General features: G+C 50.3%; 1 protein-coding gene across 1 annotated transcript in view; it reads right to left on the reverse strand.

Moving 5' to 3' along the window:
- The window catches only part of SNX8 (sorting nexin 8), a 55,936-nt gene extending 38,160 nt beyond the window's left edge, over window positions 1-17,776 (reverse strand). Inside the window, exon 1 of the mRNA XM_025378476.1 lies at window positions 17,635-17,776. Within this exon, the coding sequence (XP_025234261.1) occupies window positions 17,635-17,728 (94 nt within the window). The 5' untranslated portion in view covers window positions 17,729-17,776. The remainder of the gene's footprint in view (window positions 1-17,634) is intronic.
- Between the last annotated feature and the right edge of the window lie 2,427 nt (window positions 17,777-20,203).

The following is a 20,203-nucleotide window of genomic DNA, read 5'->3' on the forward strand; positions in this document are numbered from 1 at the left end:
ACTGCACTCCAGCCTGGGCGACAAGAGTGAGACTGTCTCAAAAAAAGAAAAAAAAAAGATACACAAATGGCCAACAAATATATACAAAAAATGCTCAAAATCAGTAATCCATCAGAGGGACATGCAAATGAAAACCACAATGAGATAGCATCTTACCCCAGCCAGAATGGCTATTATTAAAAAGTCAAAGAACAATAGATGTTGGTGTAGATGTGGTACAAAGGGAATGTTTATACGCCACCGATGGGAATAAAATTAGTACGACATCTGTGGAAAACAGTATGGAGCTTTCCCAGAGAACTAAAGGCAGATCTATCATTCGATCCAGCAGTCCTACTACTGAGTAATCACCCAAAAGAAAAGAAATAATTACATAAAAAAGGGGCCGGGCATGGTGGCACACACCTGTAATCCCAGCACTTTGGGAGGCCGAGACGGGCAGATCACTTGAGGTCAGGAGTTCGAGACCAGCCTGGCCAATATGGTGAAACCCCATCTCTACTAAAAATACAAAATTAGCTGGGCGTGGTGGCACATGCCTATAGTATCAGCTATTTGGGAGGCTGAGGCAGGAGAATCGCTTGAACCCAGGAGGCACAGGTTGCAGTGAGCCGAGATTGTGCCACTGCACTGCACTGCAGCCTGGACAGTAAGAGCAAAACTCCATCTCAAAAAAAAAAAAAAAAAAATACCTGCACATGCACATTTCTCGCAGCACAATTCACAATTACAAAGAAAAGGAATCAAGCTAAGTGCCAGTCGACCAATAAGTAGATATCGAAAATGTGGTCCATATACACCATGGGATTCTTTCCTTCTTTCTTTTTTGAGACAGAGTCTCGCTCTGTCGCCCAGGCTGGAGTACAGTGGTATGATCTCAGCTCGCTGTAAGCTCCACCACCCGGGTTCATGCCATTCTCCTGCCTCAGCCTCCCGAGTAGCTGGGACTACAGGCGCCCACCACCATGCCCAACTAATTTTTTTTGTATTTTTAGCAGAGACGGGGTTTCACCGTGTTAGCCAGGATGGTCTCGATCTTCTGACCTCGTGATCCGCCTGCCTCGGCCTCCCAAAGTGCTGGGATTACAGGCGTGAGCCATCGCGCCCGGCCTTACACCATGGAATTCTACTCAGTCATAGAAAAGAATGAAATAATGTCTTTTGCAGCAACTTGGATGGAAGTGGAGGCCATTATCCTCAGTGAAGTAACTCCAGATCAGAAACCCAAATACCACATATTCTCGCTTCTAAGTGAGAGCTGAACTACGGGTACACAAAAGCAGGCAGGGTGGGATAACGGACATTGGACTCTCAGAGGGCGGGAGGGGGTGAAGGATGAAAACTTACCTACTGGGCACAATGGACATTATTTGGGTGACAGGTACAATAAAAACCCAGACTTCACCAGCCAACAATTCATCCACATAACCAAAAACCAACCCTGAAGCTACTGAAATCAAGTTTTTTTTTTTTAAAGAAACATTTTAAAAAAACAAAAAATGTGAAAGCACCTAGCATGCTGCCCAGGGCCCAAGCTTTTCTTTATTCTTATCTTTAGAGAGGATCTCGCTCTGTCATACAGGCTGGAGTACAGTAGTGCGATCACAGCTCACTATAACCTCAAACTCCCAGGCTCCGGTGATCTTCCTGCCTCAGCCTCCCAAGTAGCTGGGGCTACAGGCATGCGCCATCATGAGCAGCTCAGTTTTTATTTTTTTGTAGAGGCAGAGTCTCACTATGACGCCCAGGCTTTGAGCTTTTCTTTTTTGTTTTGTTTTTGGTTTGGGTTATTTTGTTTTGTTTTGTTTTTTGAGATGGTGTCTCATTCTGTCCTTCAGACTGGAGTGCAGTGGTTTGGTTTGGTTTGCTTTGGTTTGGTTTGGTTTTTTGAGACGGAGTCTCATTCTACCTTCAGACTGGAGTGCAGTGGTTTGGTTTGGTTTGGTTTTTTGAGCCAGAGTCTCATTCTGTCCCCCATGCTGGAGTGCAGTGGTGCGATCTCGGCTCACTGCAACCGCAGCCTCCCAGGTTCCAGAGATTCTCCTGCCTCAGCCTCCTGGGTAGCTGGGATTACAGGCACGCATCACCACGCCCAGATAATTTTTGTATTTTTAGTAGAGACAGGGTTTCACCATGTTGGCCAGGCTGGTCTTGAACTCCTAACCTCAGGTGATCCACCCACCTCAGTCTCCCAAAGTGCTGGGATTCGAGGCATGAGCCACCACACCCAGCCTGGGTCTTTTTTTGTTTGTTTGTTTGTTTGTTTTGAGATGGAGTCTTGCTCTGTCCCCCAGGCTGGAGTCCTGTGGTGCGATCCCAGCTCACTACAACCTCCACCTCCCAGGTTCAAGAGATTCTCGTACCTCAGACTCCTGAGCAGCTGGGACTACAGGCGCAAGCTACCACACCTAGCTAATTTTTTGTATTTTTGGTAGAGATTGGGTTTTGCCATGATGGCCAGACTGGTCTCGAACTCCTGACCTCAAGTGATCCTCCCATCTCGGCCTCCCAAAGGGCTGGGATTACACGCATGATCCACCGTGCCCAGCCTGAGCTTTTCTTTTTTAATGGGCCTGTACTCCTGATACCAAATTCCCAGAGCAAACCACAGACGGAGCAAGCTGCTGACCAGGGTCTGGGCTCCCCAGAGAGCTGGGTTCCTCGACAGGACAACGGCATCTTGTTCTCATCAGGAACCAGACCACGCCTGAGATTCCATGGATAATCACAAACAGACCACGGACCATCCATCGCTGAGACCCAGGGAACTGCATATGAACCCCACATACACACACATGCACATGCAGGCGCACACCCACACACATCCACACACCCACACATATCCACACACACCCACACACCCACACACATCCACACACACCCACACACACACAAGCAGGACATGGGAGATGAAAGAGACCAGACCACAAAGGGGGGAAAAAAAATCACTGGTTCCACGTCACAAAACTGAAGTGCAGTGCTGGAAATAGTCACCACTCAGATGATTTCCTCTGACTCAAATCAGAGTTAAGGGGCAAGTGGAACCAGCCAAGGACATCAGAACCGTCCGTCCCACCAATCCCCCGGAACCCCCTTCTGAAAGGGTCCATTCGACTTCAGCTCATTCCTCAAAGCACCTCTCGGGTCTCTCATTTCAGGAACGTTTATCCGAGGGGAGGCCTGGCGATTTGTTCCGGAGTTAAAAAGGAATACTATTTTAGCAAATTGGGGGAATCTTGGAATAACTTGCCAAGTAGGAGGTTGGAGTTCCAAAAAGAGTCCTCGTCTCTGTTTAACTAAATGCCACCCATTCCTGGCTTATTGCTTTTTCTCTTTTAACCCTCCTCCTGGCTGTGGTTGCTTCGGTCTGAAAGTGACTCTGGTTTTTTCTAGGGTCTCCTGATGTGAAAGTGAAAATATTTCAAAATATCTGACGGGGCTAAGTCTGTCTTGATCCTCACAGAGGCCAGATGAGAAGCACCTTCATTGGCCACCAACTTAGGTCGCTCCGAGAACATTCCAAGAAGTCACCCAGCATGATGAGCCGAGTGAGATACAACTAAATCCATGTAAGCAAACCTTTATTGATCGACGGCAAGCATAGCAAGGAAGAAGCTGCGCTTCCTTTTCCTGGCTGCCTTCAGGGTAGACAACCAGGAACGCAATTAATCAACCAGAAAATGTAACACCTCAGAAGTCGGCAAGAACAAATTACGAACTGTGAAAAATGTCACAGGAAGAGAAATATTTAGTCAGTTTTTCCCCCACGGCTAAATTTGCGCTGAACATGAAGATCTAGTTTTCCATGCAAAGAAGGCTGGACTCTCATCTGGTGTCTTACAGACCCCAACACTCCAAGAGCGGTTAACCAGGATGCTCAGATGATCTTAACGTGTTTAAGGGAACTCAGCCTGTGCCTCACAAAATTCAAGAAGTGATTTGGTTTTTCAGAGCTGGCAATCCAAGGAGATTTTATGTTCAACTTGAGATTTCACGTTCAACTCAACTGGAAACAAACCGTCTACACCCAGTTGTCCAGAATGAACTAAATATTTTCAGTAGACACGTTGCAAAGCTTTTTTTTTGGAGACAGAGCCTTGCTCTGTTGTCACCTAGGCTGGAGTGCAGTGGCACAATCTTAGCTCACTGTAGCCTCAATCTCCTGGGTTCAAGCGATCCTCCTGCCTCAGCCTCCCAAGTAACTGGAACTACAGATGCGTACCACCATGCCTGGCTAATTTTCTCTTTCTTTTTTTTTTTTTGGCAGAGAAAAAGTCTCACTATATTGCCCAGACTGATCTTTTTTCTTTTTTTTTTTTTTTTAATTATTGAGACAGAGTTTCATTCTTGTCACCCAGGCTGGAGTGCAGTGGTGCAATCTCGGCTCACTACAACCTCCGCCTCCTGGGTTCAAATGATTCTCCTGCTTCAGCCTCCCGAGTAGCTGGGATTACAGGCGCCCGCCACCACGCCCAGCTAATTTTTGTACTTTTAGTAGAGATGGGGTTTCACCATGTTGGCCAGGCTGGTCTCGAACTCCTGACCTCAAGTGATCTGTCTACCTTGGCCTCCCAAAGTGCTGGGATTACAGGCGTGAGCCACCGCGCCCAGCCCCTGTTGCGGAGCTTAAACCCAACCTTGAACGAGACAAGTAACCATTCTCCCACTAAACGACTTCGACACTCACCACAGGCATTCTGAATTTACATGCTCTTTCATTATGCCCTGTTTCATAACTCTAAAGTGCATTCCTGTTCTGAAAAGATAAAAAGGACCTAGCACAATTGTCTAGGGTGTTATTTATGAGAAAGGTCTGTACAACTATCTCCCTCTAAGGAAAACCATCTGAAGAGGGAAAGCTCCATGCCTACGAATGGCTGCTTAACGTGGCCAGACACAAATCCCGCAGAGACCCTCACAGGCCAGGTCACACTGCCCACGTCCCAGCTGCGGCCGCAAGCCTGGTGTGAATTTCAGAACCACCACCTATTGGCCATGTGCTCACGGGCATATGACTACAAGGCAGGCCAGCCCCCAAATTGAGGCTTAGCCCAGAGGCTTCTAAGCTTTGTCTAGAAGGAATTCAAGGCTGAGCCGCTGGTGTTAGCAACTTTCATTGAAGCAGCAGCGCGCACAGCAGCAGCAGAGGGTCCTGCTCCTTGCAGAGTAGAACCACCCCTTTACCAGGGCACCCAGAGCAGCAACTCAGAGGCAGTGTTGCACTCCTATTTATACCTGCTTTTATTTATTTTTTTTTTTTTTTTTGAGACGGAGTCTCGCTCTGTCACCCAGGCTGGAGTGCAGTGGCGCAATCTTGGCTCACTGCAAGCTCCGCCTCCCGGGTTCACGCCATTCTCCTGCCTCAGCCTCCCGAGTAGCTGGGACTACAGGCGCCCACTACCGCGCCCGGCTAATTTTTTGTATTTTTAGTAGAGACGGGGTTTCACCGTGGTCTCGATCTCCTGACCTTGTGATCCGCCCGCCTCGGCCTCCCAAAGTGCTAGGATTACAGGCATGAGCCACCGCACCCGGCCTATACCTGCTTTTAATTATATGCAAACTAAGGGGTGATTTAGGCAGAAATTTCTAGAATGGGGGTAACTTCCGGGCTGTCCAGTCATTGTCATGGAAAAGGGCGTCCCTGTGTTGCCATGGTAATGGTAAACTGACATGGCACACTGGTGGGCATGTCTTATGGGAAGGTGCTTCTGCCCTGGACCTATTTCAGCTAGTCCTCAATTTGGTCCGCTATCCAGGCCCCGCCTCCAGACTCAAGTTCTGTCTCCTAACTCATTACCAAACTTCCATGTGCCTCAGTTTCCTCATCTCTAAAGTGAGGCTAGGACTACTTACTTCTCAGCTTGTTAGTTCACACGCAGACCCCAAGGAGAACGCAGAGCACACTGTCCAGGCTCTCAAACAGTTGGAGATCGGCCAGGCGCGGTGGCTCACGCCGCAAAAGAGTTGGGGATCAGTGGGACTCATTCTCCCACCCCTGCTGTGCAAAGAAGGACCGACTACATACAAATCCATCTCCCTAGCTGGGCGTAGTGGCTCACGCCTGGAATCCCAGCACTCTGGGAGGCCGAGGTGGGCAGATCACGAGGTCAGGAGATCGAGACCATCCTGGCTAACACCATGAAATCCCGTCTCTACTAAAAATGAAAAAAATTAGCCGGGCGTGCTGGCGGGTGGGCGCCTGTAGTCCTAGCTATTCAGGAGGCTGAGGCAGGAGAACGGCGTGAACCTGGGAGGCGGAGCTTGCAGTGAGCGGAGATCGCACCACTGCACTGCAGCCCGGGTCACAGAGCTAGACTCTGTCTCAGAAAAAAAAAAAAAAAAAAAAAAATTCCATCTCCCCAAGGACTGGGGCAAATGGGAATAGGGTCGCCTCACAGAGTAACCCACCTTGGAGGGAAGCACGCCCATTTGCACATAACACAGCATCACTTTAAACTTCGCAGAAGCTTCCAGGAGCTTTCCTCCTTTCCTATCTAGCCAAGGAAGGAAAGTTAACCGCGCACGTGTCGTCCTGAGATAAGGAACTGCACACACAGAGACACTCCCCAGACTCTGAAGAGCTGAAAATGCAATTTCAAATCTCCTTTTGGTGCAAAACACCGGCAGTAAGTGGCCGGTTCTTGAAAGACAGGTCCACCTCCAGCCTGGACTGGAATTCCTCAGGAGCTGGGAGGTGAAATTTCGGGTCTGAAGATAATTAACTGTGCCCAGTCATGAATATCATCTGACTCTCCTTGACAGCCTTGGCCAGAGAGATGCTTTTGGCTTTTGACTGAGAGTGAGGTTCCCAGACAAGCCCTGCTGTTCCTGCAGATGCCGGAAGGTCTGGGTGCTCCTTCTTGCTGTGCTGCCGGGGGCCACCGAAACAGCCGGACTTAACAGAGCACCGGGCTGAGCCAGCAGCAGTCAGGCCTCAGAAACGGCTGGAGGCAGGGGAGCTCTTCCACTGAGCAACCGCAGTGCCCTCTGTTAGGAGCAGACCTTGATGCAAGAAAACGGATTTCACCCTGAAGGCCCCTCCCTCTGGGTAAATCCAACAGGACTTGGGGCATGAATACTAAGGCAGTCAGTCCAGATACTCCTACAAAATTGTCTTAGGAATCTCAGGTTTCCCCCCAACATTTTGTATTATTTTGTTGGTGGTGGTGTCTTTTTTTTTCCTTTTTTTTTTTTTTTTGAGACAGAGTCTTGCTCTGTTGCCTGGGCTTGAGTACAGTGGTGCGATCTCAGCTCACTGCAACCTCCGCCTCCTGGGTTCACGCCATTCTCCTGTCTCAGCCTCCCGAGTAGCTGGGATTACGGGCACCCACACCACCACACCTGGCTAATTTTTGTATTTTTAGTAGAGACGGGTTTCACTATGTTGGCCAGGCTGGTCTCGAACTCCTGACCTCAGGTGATCCGCCCGCCTCAGCCTCCCTAAGTGCTGGGATTACAGGCATGAGCCACCATGCCCGGCCTGTATTGTATTATTTTGTATTATGAAATACTTTACGCATGCATAGAAAGGGCTATAAAACTTCTATGAACACTTGAACAAAATTATATATCAAACACATGTAACCACCATCAAGGCCAAGAATTAAAGACAGCCAGACTAGGCGCAGTGGCTCACACCAGTAATCCCAGCACTTTGGGAGGCCGAGGCAGGAGGACTGTTTGAGCCCAGGAGTTCAAGACCAGTCTCAGCAACATCGTGAGTCCCTGTCTCTATAAAATAAAAAATAAAGACAGCGGCACCCCGGAAACACTCCTTCTACTGCACCCCTGACAGATCTGGGTGCCTTCCTCCCACCAGAGGGAACTACCAGCCTAATTCGTACAGCATCTTCCTCACTTTTCATTCAGTCTTATCCCCCATGTGAGCACCCCACACAACAGAGTCTATTTCTGCGTACTCTTGTGCTTCACATAAACTGTCACCCAGGCTAGAGTCCGGTGGCGCCATCTCGGCTCACTGCAACCTCTGCCTCCTGGGTTTAATGGATCCTCCTGCCTCAGCCTCCTGAGTGGCTGGGATTACAGGCACCTGCCACTACACCCAGTTAATGTTTGTAGTTCCTGGTAGAGACGGGGTTTCACCATGGTGCCCAGGCTGATCTCAAACTCCTGAGCTCCAGTGATCTGCCCGCCTTAAGCACCCAAAGTGCTGGGATTACAGGCGTGAGCCACCACGCCCAACCTGACAATTTCTTTTATAATACAATATTTTATTTTTATTTTTTGACATGGCATCTCTGTCACCCAGGCTGCAGTGCAGTGATGCAATCGTAGCTTAGTGCAACCTTGAACTCCTGGGCTCAAGTGGTCCTCCCATGTGAGGTGCCCAACTAGGCGGAAGTAGCAGGACATGCCATTGTACCTAGTTAATTTTTTTAATTTTGGTAGAGATGAGGTCTTCCTATGTCACCCAGGCTGCTCTCAAAACCCTGGCCTCAAGCGATCCTCCCACCTTGGCCTCCCAAAGCACCAGGATTACAGGCATGAGCTACTGCGCCCAACCCGGGACAAGTCGTTTTCTGGTTTGTTTTTTGTTTTTGAGACAGAGTCTTGTTCTGTCGCCCAGGCTGGAGTGCAGTGGCGTGATCTCAGCTCACTGCAACCTCCAGCAATTCTCCTGCCTCAGCCTCCTGAGTAGGTGGGATTACAGGCGCATGCCACCATGCCTGGGTAATTTTTGTTTTTTTGTGTTTTTTTTTGAGACGGAGTCTTGCTCTGTCGCCCAGGCTGGAGTACAGTGGCGTGATCTCGGCTCACTGCAAGCTCCGCCTCCCAGGTTTACGCCATTCTCCTGCCTCAGCCTCCCGAGTAGCTGGGACTACAGGTGCCCACCACCTCGCCTGGCTAGTTTTTTGTATTTTTTAGTAGAGACAGGGTTTCACCGTGTTAGCCAGGATGGTCTCAATCTCCTGACCTCGTGATCCGCCCGTCTCGGCCTCCCAAAGTGCTGGGATTACAGGCTTGAGCCACCGCGCCTGGCCTATTTTTGTATTTTTTTTAGTAGAGATGGGGTTTCACCCTGTTGGCCAGGCTGGTCTCCAACTCTTGACCTTGTGATCCACCCGCCTCAGCCTCCCAAAGTGCTGGGATTACAGGCGTGAGTCACCGCGCCCAGCCTCCGGGACAAGTTTTAATATTGATTCCATCTAACGCATCGTTTTCTGGAACACATGAGGCAAGAATATCTTTAACTGAAATTTTTTTTAACTGAAATTTTATCATATTAGCACTTTCGAAGCACAAATTTTATATTCCTTAATGCGCTGTTATACAGACATTAGGTAGAAAATTATGAAAACTACTCAGCAGTGTAGAAAAATGTCAAGGGAAAGAAACTAACTATAAAGACACATATTCACTCTGATGATAACTACACAAAAAGCAATGCACAGGAAAAAAGGAAATATACTAAAATGCAACGGCTGTTAAAGGGGTGGAATTACAGGTGATTTGTCTATAAAATTTTTGCACTTGCTGTTATATCACTTTGTATAACAAAATTTTCTGAAAGCGCCAATTCACACAGCAATAGCACGTTACTGGATCTGCTTACAACTCGCTCATCAGGCTCCTAGAGGACATCAGCACAAATCAGGTTTTGGAAGATTCCTGGAAAATAACGTAATTGGGCTTCTTGAGAGATATTACCTAACCTGACCTTCTCCGGCCCCTACAACACTTCCTGGGGTGAATCAAACTTTGCATAATTTCACTTTAAATTTCCGTAACACACAAACTTCAATGCTTATAGGGAGCTAAAACGACCCCCATTGACCCCCTGCAACACACCACAGAAACAGCAACACGCCTCCTACAACGCAGTCAACAAAACAGCAGGAAAGGGAGACCAGATTCTCCGGGAGCTGAACACACGGCCCTCCTCAGTCCTCCCAAAACAGATCCTACCCGATATTTTAATGCCAATATTTTCCCAAAAACACTTCTCACAACGCACTTCTGCCCGTTACGTCCGGTTATGTGATGTTCTTGGTGATTCTATAGTAGAAATACGCAGAGCGTGGGGGCGCTCCAGTTTCTCAGAGGGTGACAATGGGCCAGGTGCGGTGGCTCACACCTGTCATCCCAGCACTTTGGGAAGCTGAAGCCGGGTGCGGGGGGGGGATCACTGAGGTCCCAAGTGCGAGACCGGCCTGACCAACATGGTGAAACCCCATCTCTACCAAAAATACAAAAATTAGCCAGGTGTGGTGGTGGACACGTGTAATCCCAGCTACTAAGGAGGTTGAGGCAGGAGACTCACTTGAACCCGGGAGGCAGAGGGTACAGTGAGCCAAGATTGCACCATTGCACTCCAGCCTGGGCAACAAGAGCAAAAACTCTGTCTCCAAAAAAAAAAAAAAAAAGGTGACAGTGACAATGCTGGTGACCAACAGCCAGGCTCTCCATGTGTTCTCGGGCTCTGTGCCTCCTACCTGCAGCCTCCGAGCTTCTAATACCACATGGCTCCTCTCAGACACAGCAGGTCCTGCGAAGCCACCCACGTCCAGCCAGCACCACCATCACCCCCGGTCTCTTCCCACCACCCGAGCAAACAGGATGGGCAAACATCTCTTTTTGTGAAGCATTTTTCTCAGGAAAGACAAAATAATACCAAAACAGAATTCCCCTACACGGAACACATCACTTTCTTGCTAACCACAAATTCTGGCAAAATCTGTTCTACATAACAGTGATTCAGTTAGTTCCTCTTTCTTCAAATGGACACGTTTTACCTTGCAAATTGTGTATGTGTGAGTGTGTGTGTGTGTGTGTGTGTGTGTGAGACGGAGAGAGTGACAGAGAGAGAGAGAGAGAGGATGAACAAGTTTAAAGACTGGTAACAAAAGGTAACAAAACATCTTTGCGGTGTTGTCAAGTCTTATGATATAAGAAATGTGATATCTTATAAAAATGTATTAAAATGTAATTCTATTCAAATATCTGAGACTCTGCTACACAGCAGATAGTATTGTGGATACTATGGTTAAAGAAAAAAAGGTTTCTGTTTTCTGGAGAAAATCAGAATTTAAAAAAAAGTAACAAACTATATAAATAAAATAAACTTATAAAAAAATAAAAATAAGTTTGCTCATCAGGAGTTAACTACCAAAATGTGTGTCATGGCCAGTCACGGTCGTTCACATCTGTAACGCAGCACTTTGGGAGGCCGCGGCGGGCAGATCACCTGAGGTCAGGAGTTCAACCAGCCTGGTCAACGTGATAAAACCCAGACTCTGCTAAAAATACAAAAATTAGCTGGGCATGGTAGCACACACCTGTAATCCCAACTACTGGGGAGACTGAGGTAGAAGTCACTTGAACCCGGGAGACGGAGGTTGCACTGAGGCTAGATGGCACCACTGCACTCCAGCCTGGGCAACAGAGTGTAAGACTCTGTCTCAAAAAAAAAAAAAAAAAAGTGTGTCATGGAAGGGAGCGAAATGGGGCAGAAGGTTTTGTCCCTAATGCAAACAATACTGTGAGGCATAATTTAATCACCGTAAAATGCACAAACCTTTTTTTTTTTTTTTTTTTTGAGATGGAGTCTTGCTCTGTCGACCAGACTGCAGTGGCACGATCTCGGCTCAGTACAACCTCTACCTTCCAGCTTAATGCAACTCTCCCACCTCCACCTCCCGAGTAGCTGGGATTACAGGCGCTCACCATCATGCCCAGCTAATTATTGGATTTTTGTACAGATGGGGTTTCACCATGTTGGCCAGGCTGGTCTTGAACTCCTGACCTCAGGTGATCCGCCTGCCTCGGCCTCCCAAAGTGCTGGGATTACAGGCGTGAACCACCAGGCTCAGCCCCAAATCTGTTTTTTAAATAGATTTTTAAATAAATCTGTTTGTTATTGCCCAGGCTGGCCTCAAACTCCTGGCCTCAAGTGATCCTCCTGCCTTAACCTCCCAAAGTGTTAAGATGACAGACGTGAGCTGCCACACCCTGCTCAAAATGTATAAGTAGGCCAGGTGGGGTAGCTCACACCTGTAATCCCAGCACTTTCGGAGGCCAAGGCAGGTGGATTACACAAGGTCAGGAGTCAGCGACCATCCTTCCTGGCCAACAGGGCGAAACTTCGTCTCTACTAAAAACACAAAAATTAGCCAAGTGTGGTGGCACATGCCTGTAATCCCAGCTACTGGGAAGGCTGAGGCACAAGAATCGCTAGAGCTGGCCGACATGGTGGCTCATGCCTGGAATTCTAGCACTTTGGGAGGCAGAGTTGGGCAGATCACCTGAGGTCAGGAATTTGAGACCAGCCTGACCAAGATGGAGAAACCCTGTCTCTACTAAAAAATGCAAAATTAGCCGGGCGTGATGGCACATGCCTGTAATTCCAGCTACTTTGGGAGGCTGAGGCAAGAGAATTGCTTGAACCTGGGAAGAAGAGGTTGCGGCGAGCCGAGATCGCGCCATTGCACTCCAACCTGGGCAACAAGAGCGAGACTCTGTCTCACAAAAAAAAAAAAAGTATAAACCTTAAGTGACAGCGCAATGAATTTTGACCAACGTATTCACGCACAGAACAAACCTGACATGAGCGAGCAGCTGCAGGTAAGGGCTGGTGGGAACCCAGGGTGCATGGAATCGCCCAGGCAAGAGGGGAAGGCTGGGGGAGGGGTGAAGGAGCACTGAGGGTCAGCAAAGGCCCTGGACCTGCCTCAATGACACTCAAGAAGTCATCGCCAGGTCAACGCAGACAAACAGCACGGAGCTTCGGAACCGAATGGAATGTATGGAATGCCATGGGATGAGCCGCAAGTGAAGCGTGACTCGCCCTCGTTCTAAAGAGTCAGTGTAGGGCCGCAGGACTGTATACGGCAGAGCCAGGATACACCGAGGTCATCTGTACATATTTCTATCCGTGTATTAATCAATCCCGAGAAATCAGGTCGGACGACCAAGCACACCTACCACACTCACTGCTGTTCTCACTCGATGTCACAATCATTGAGCTTCATAGCCTAAGAACAGGCCCTGAAAAACCCTTGTCCAGCATAGTCAGAGAACAGAATGTTCCGGTCAATCAGATATTTTGACAGGAAGAGTTTCAATATAAAATCCAGCCAGGCTCGGTGTCTCATGCCTGTAATCCCAGCACTTTGGGAGGCCCAGGTGGGAGGATTGCTTGAGGCCAGGAGTTCCATACCAGCCTGGGCAACACAGCCAGACTGTCTCTGCAAAAAATTTTTTTTTTTTTTTCTGGATTTCTTTTGAGACTGAGTCTGGCTCTGTCGCCCAGGCTGGAGTGCGGTGGCCGGATCTCAGCTCACTGCAAGCTCCGCCTCCCGGGTTCACGCCATTCTCCTGCCTCAGCCTCCCGAGTAGCTGGGACCACAGGCGCCCGCCACTTCGCCCGGCTAGTTTTTTGTATTTTTTAGTAGAGACGGGGTTTCACCGTGTTAGCCAGGATGGTCTCGATCTCCTGACCTCGTGATCCGCCCGTCTCGGCCTCCCAAAGTGCTGGGATTACAGGCTTGAGCCACCGCGCCCGGCCTGCAAAAAATTTTAAAAATTGGCCAGGCGTGGCCCGGCGCGGTGGCTCACGCCTGTAATCCCAGCAAGCTGGGAGGCCGAGGTGGGCGGATCACGAGGTCAGGAGATCAACACCATCCTGGCTAACACGGTGAAACCCCGTCTCTACTAAAAAATACAAAAAAATTATCCGGGCGTGGTGGCGGGTGCCTGTAGTCCCAGCAACTAGGGAGGCTGAGGCAGGAAGGCAGGAGAATGGCGTGAACCCGGGAGGCAGAGCTTGCAGTGAGCCGAGATCGCGCCACTGCACTCCAGCCTGGGTGACAGTGAGCCGAGATCGCGCCACTGCACTCCAGCCTGGGTGACAGAGCAAGACTCCATCTGAAAAAAAAAAAATTGGCCAGGCGTGATCATGCATGCCTGTAGCTCCAGCTACCCAGGAGGCTGAGGCAGGAGGAACACTTTAGCCCCAGAGTTTGAGGTTGCAGTGATGCCATGACATCCAGCCTGAGCAAGAGTAAGACCCTGTCTCAAAAAAAAAAAAAAAAAAAAAGGAGATGAAGCCGGGCACGGCGGCTCACGCCCGCAATCCCAGCACTTTGGGAGGCCAAGGTGGGCGGATCACCTGAGGCCAGGAGGTCAAGACCAGCCTGGCCAAGATGGCGAAACCACATCTCTACCAAAAATACAAAATACCAAATATACAAAAATACCAAAAATACAAAAATGTGCCAGGTGTGGTGGCACACGCCTGTAATCCCAGCTACTTGGGAGGCTGAGGCAAGAGAATCACTTGAACCTGGCAGGCGGAGGTTGCAGTGAACCGAGATCGCGCCATGGCACACCAGCCTAGGCAGAAGAGTGAAACTCTGTCTCAAAAAAATAAATAAATAAAAATAAAAGAAAAGAAATAAAAGAAAAGAAAAAAGAATATACTACACTGGGGAAACATGAGCACATTTATACAAGGAAGTATATATTTCCTGAGTACACATATGAATAAAATGTGAAAACAGAACTAAAAGGATCCATCCCAAACTAAGAACAACGGTCACCTCTCAGGTACAGACAGGAGACAACTGCAGTTAGGGTGGGACTTTCACTTAATCTACAATGTTCTATTCTTTTTTAAAGAAAATACATTTATCCTTGCATGGCATAAGTGAAAGTTAAGTTTTTATAAAGGGGGTTGCCCTACAGAGCACTCGCAGCTTAAGCTTCAAATAATTCAAATAGAATGAGACTCTTAATGCGGAAAAGTACAACAAGCACATTTTTTTTCTGGCAACACCAAAGACGCAGAAGATTTCACAGTCCCCACATGAATACCACCAGTGGGCTCTGGCTGTGTGGTCAAAACCCTAAAAAAGAGGAAATTCAGTGTATACTTATAAGGCACAACAACCGCTCTTTCAAACCAACTTTAGTGAATGTGTAAGTCACACACATAGTCTCTGGACGATATTCAAAGACTTAACTTTCTTCTTTGCTGTTTTTGTTTTTTTTTGTTTTTTTTTTTAATTTGAGATGGGATTTCGCTATGTCGCCCAGGCTGGTCTCTAGCACCTGCGCTCAGGCAATCCTCCCTCCTCAGCTTCCCCAAGTGCTGTGATTTCAGGCGTGAGCCACAGTGCTTGGTCTCAAGGCTGAGGTTTTCTCACTGCAGCCCACCCAATCAGGGTCCCCACCAACACACATTCCCTTGACATTGCCTGCTTTGGGCAAATTACTTACCTCTGGATTTTAGTCTTCTCAGTGTAAAAAGACTGCTAGGCCAGGCCCACTGGCTCACGCCTGTAATCCCAGCACTTTGGGAGGCCGAGGGGGGTAGGTCATGAGGTCAGGACATCGAGACCATCCTGGCTAACACAGTGAAACCCTGTCTCTACTAAAAATACAAAAGAGTAGCCAGGCGTGGTGGAGGGCACCTGTAGTCCCAGCTACTCGGGAGGCTGAGGCAGGAGAATGGTGTGAACCCGGGAGGCAGAGCTTGCAGTGAGCAAGATCCAGCCACTGAACTCCAGCCTGGGCGACAGAGCAAGACTCCGCCTCAAAAAAAAAAAAAAGAAAAAAAAGACCTCTGCTATACCACTTCACCTCCCTGCCAGGATGATGACCAAGTTTCAACCAGAAGGACAGGCTACGTCCTGAGAGTCTGTGAGCCCCACTTTCAGACTTGCCTGGTTACCAGAAAGGGCACTGTGAAGCGCTCCCTTGTCCCAGCTACCCCAATCTGTGGATCCCATTAGCACTCGTGATAAAATCACCACTGCCCCCAGAAAAAGCCAGCTACCTACACGAATTCCAGGCCACATCAAAGGGAGGGCAGTCTCCCAGAGACACAGCTCGCTCGGGCGTACACAGCTCAGACTATCTCTAAATCACACCATTATGGTAGCCTCTGGAGTCTACTTCCGTGAGTCCTGAAGAAAATACAGTCCCCTATACCTGCACAGGACCCCTGAACCACCACCCCTCCAGCAACACCAAATTGCTTTACAAACTGAGGTAGCAGCCGCATTCCGATCCAATCACAGCCTATGATCCAATCACAGCCTACCGTTCCTAAGTAACCCCTCGTTCCTAAGTGACTCCTCGGAAGGAGTCCCACCTGGGGCCCACGCTGGCCTCCAACATGTGACTTCATGGACACAATGTTCTAACCATTGAGAACTATCACATGCCCCGCCTTACACTGATACAACGGAAAGGAAAAAGTAAGACCCATTCTAGAAGGACCTTCTTTCTAGACACAGTCTTCACCTCGAGGATGCCCACCCAATGCAACAATCCCTCCCCTGCTCCCCACTGCCGTTTCTCCCTGACGAAGAAACTGTCTACCAACCCTCTAGAACTCATTTCAGTCATCACCTCCTCAGCGACACCTTGCCAGACCTCCCCGCAAGGGGATTCCTTGTGCTCCCATCAAGAAGAAACCATAACTCACACCAACACCCAACTACATCTCTTCTCTGGCAGGGAAGGAACATCCAGAAATAACGGGCACCCTCCTGTATTCCTTCTAATGTTTAGTCTCATTAACCCAAATCCCTTAAAGAGAAATACAGGAGGCCGGGTGCAGTGGCTCACGCCTGTAATCCCAGCACTCTGGGAAGCCGAGGTGGTTGGATCATCCGAGGTCAGGAGTTCGAGACCAGCCTGGCCAACATGGTGAAACCCCATCTCTACTAAAAATACAAAAATTAGCCGCACGTCGTGGTGGGTGCCTGTAATCCCAGCTACTCAGAAGGCTGAGGCAGGAGAATCGCTTGAACCCGGGAGGCGGAGGTTGCAATGAGATCGCACCATTGCACTCCAGCCTGAGTGACAGAGTGAGAATCTGTCTCAAAAAAAAAAAAAAAAAGACATAAAAAAGACATACAGACCAGGCACAGTGGCTCATGCCTGTACTCCCGGCACTTTGGGAGGCCAAGGCAGGAGGACTGCTTGAGGCCGGGAGCTCCAGACCAGCCTGGGCAACATAGCAAGATCCCATCTCTACACAAATAAAAAAATTACCGGGCGTGACTGCACCCGCCCGTATTCCCAGCACTTTGGGAGGCAAAGGCGGGAGGATCACTTGAAAGAGAGAGAAATAACAGCTACACATCTATAGATTCGGTTCACAGATGAGAAAACAGAGGTCCTGAGAGGTGAAATCACTGGCCCAAGACCACACAACTGACAAGAGCTTGGGAGAGAGGAGGTGGCTAGGAAAGGAGCCCAAGTCCGGGGAAGTGGCCCCCAGGGCCATGGCTCAGCGTGACCTGGACGGGCAGAAGAGCAGAGCCCCAGGACCGGGGCGAGGAGGAAACTGTCCCCGAGGACGCCTCTGAGAGCCCAGGGAACGCGCCTCGGAACGTGGCCAGCTGTAACCTGGACAGGGCTCTCCCGGCGCAGGAGGGCAGGGGACCCCCAGGGACGGAGGCGCGAGAGAGCACGGGGACCCCCAAAGGACAGGCGCGCGGGAGGGCAGGGGGACCCCCGAGGGACTGGGGCGCGGGGCCGAACGTGGGGCGCGGGGGCAGGAAACGAGTCGGGGGCCGAGCGCGGCGGCTGAGCCCCGTCCGCCGAGGGTGGTCGGCCCGCGCGCCCAGGGCAGGTGGGGGCTACCGTCACCCCACGCCCTACCTGCCGCCGGGGGATCCTCCTCCTCGTCAGCCTCCGCCTCAGCTGCCGCCCCAACTGCAGCCGCAGGCAGCGGGTCCATCGCGCGGCCAGTCATGTGAGCCCGCGCTCCCACGTGACTTCCTCCCGCGCCGCCCGGCCGCGCCGCCCTGCAGCGCCGCGTCCGCGCCCCGCCCACACCCCGCCTGGCCACGCCCCGTCCCCGGCGCGCCACGCCCACAGCCCGCCCCTGCTGGGCTCGCCACGCTCCTCGCCCGGCCTCGCCTCGCCTACAACTCGCCTAGCCACGCCCACATTCCCCTCCCCGTCCACGTGGACACGGAGCCGGCTGGCGGCGCACATTACCTCCGCCTCAGGTTGGACCTCCGGGCTCGCAGGTGCACTGCCTCAGGCGCAAGCCGGCAACCACCGCACCCTCGTTCACTCCCATCTCTCCTCGCCCAGTCACGCCCTTGTTCGCTCATTCACCGGTCACACTGGGGTTCAATGACTCGCACTTCCTCATTCATCCACCCACCCACTCATTCGCTCACCCACGCAGTGCATCCTGCATTCATTCATTCACCCACTCACTCGTTCACTCACTGCATCCTGCATTCATTCATTCAGCCTCTCACACACTCACTGCATCCTGCATTCATTCATCCACTCACTCACTCACGGTATCCTGCATTCATTCATTCACCCACTCACTCACTCACTGCATCCTGCATTCATTCATTCACCCACCCACACACTCACTGCATCCTGCATTCATTCATCCACTCACTCACTCACAGCATCCTGCATTCATTCACCCACTCACTCACTCACTGTATCCTGCATTCATTCATTCACCCACTCACTCACACCCTCACTGCATCCTGCATTCATTCATCTACCCACCCACTCACGCACTGCATCCTGCATTCATTCATTCACTCACTCACTCACTCACTGCATCCTGCTTTCATTCACGCAACCACTCACTCACTGCATCCTGCATTCATCCATTCACCCACTCACTCACTCACTGCATCCCGCATTCATTCACACAACCACTCACTCACTCACTGCATCCTGCATTCATCCATTCACCCACTCACTCACTCACTGCATCCCGCATTCATTCACACAACCACTCACTCACTCACTGCATCCTGCATTCATTAATTCACCCACTCACTCACTCACTGCATCCTGCATTCATCCACCCACCCACTGGCCCACTCAGGTTTGCTGGCTGCCACCAGGAGGTCAGGAAGCCCTGTGCTGGGTGCTGAGAATACAAAGATGTTTCCTGTGCGTTCCTCAATCTGGAGGAGGCACAGATGGCCAGAGTGGAGCAAGTGTGCTGACTGTTCCAAAACGGGAGCACGGCTGTGGGCACACCGCAGAAGAGGGTGAAGGGTGAAGGGCAATCCCTTCCCTACATGGGTGAAGGGATCCCTGGATGGGTGGTACCGGAGTCAGGGCTGGAGGAATGAGGAGTTAAGCAGGAGGGCACGAAGGCTCTGAGACATCAGCTGCAGATGCTGTGGTCATTCCAGGCTAAAAGTGTGGGGGTTGGCATGGAGATTGATAGGCCTGCATCAGGAAGGGGTTTGTTTCCAAAGAAAGGGTCCTCGACCTTCTTTTTATTTTTTTATTTTTTATTTATTTATTTTTTTTTTTTTGAGATGGAGTCTCACTCTGTTGCCTGGAGTGGAGGGCAGTGACATGATCTTGGCTCACTGCAACCTCCGCCTCCCAGGTCAAGCGATTCTCCTGTCTCAGCCTCCCGTGTAGCTAGTATTACAGGCGTGTGCCACCATGCCCAGCTAACTTTTGTATTTTTAGTAGAGATGGGGTTTCACCATGTTGGCCAGGCTGGTCTCGAACTCCTGACCTCAAGTGATCCGCCCACCTCGGCCTCCCAAAGTGCTGGGATTACAGGCTTGAGCCACTACGCCCAGCCATCCTGGACCGTCTAACACTGATGTCACACAATGTCCGGGGAGTTGATTACAGTACGAATAGCCCAGAACCATGTCAGGTCCTAGGAAGCGTCCCCTTCTCACAAGGTAAGTAGTTCCTCTGGCTATAGCTGCTGGACCCTGCCTCGGTAACAGATGACGGCACCTAGGACACTGTGGGGTCCCAGCACCCCAGGACCTCCATGTGAGCAGGCACACCAGTGATGCTCTCTCCACCATAACTTGTGAGGCTGAGGTTGCAGTGAGCCAAGATGGAGATGTCCTTCTGAAGTGGATACATAACAGCTTTCCCAAGGCACAGTGGAACACGGCAGGATCCTGTGACCTCCCCACAATATCTGATAGCTGCTTCCTTCCTCCACCCTCGCTTCCTTCCAGCTGCTGTTGCCATCAAATAATGTACTCAGCACTTTCCCTGATGCCACGCACACATATATACTCTGCTCATTTCCTGATCATATTTTTATTAGAGGCAGGGTCTTGCTGTGTTGCCCAGGCTGGACTTTAGTGGCCCAATCATAGCTCCCTATGGCCTCAAACTCCTGGCCTCAAGCAGTCCTCCCACCTCAGCCTCCCAAGTAGCTGGGAGTAAGGCACACGCCACTATGCCCAGCTGT

The sequence above is a fragment of the Theropithecus gelada genome, chromosome 3 (genome assembly GCF_003255815.1).
Source record: "Theropithecus gelada isolate Dixy chromosome 3, Tgel_1.0, whole genome shotgun sequence".
In the NCBI taxonomy this organism is placed as follows: domain Eukaryota; kingdom Metazoa; phylum Chordata; class Mammalia; order Primates; family Cercopithecidae; genus Theropithecus; species Theropithecus gelada.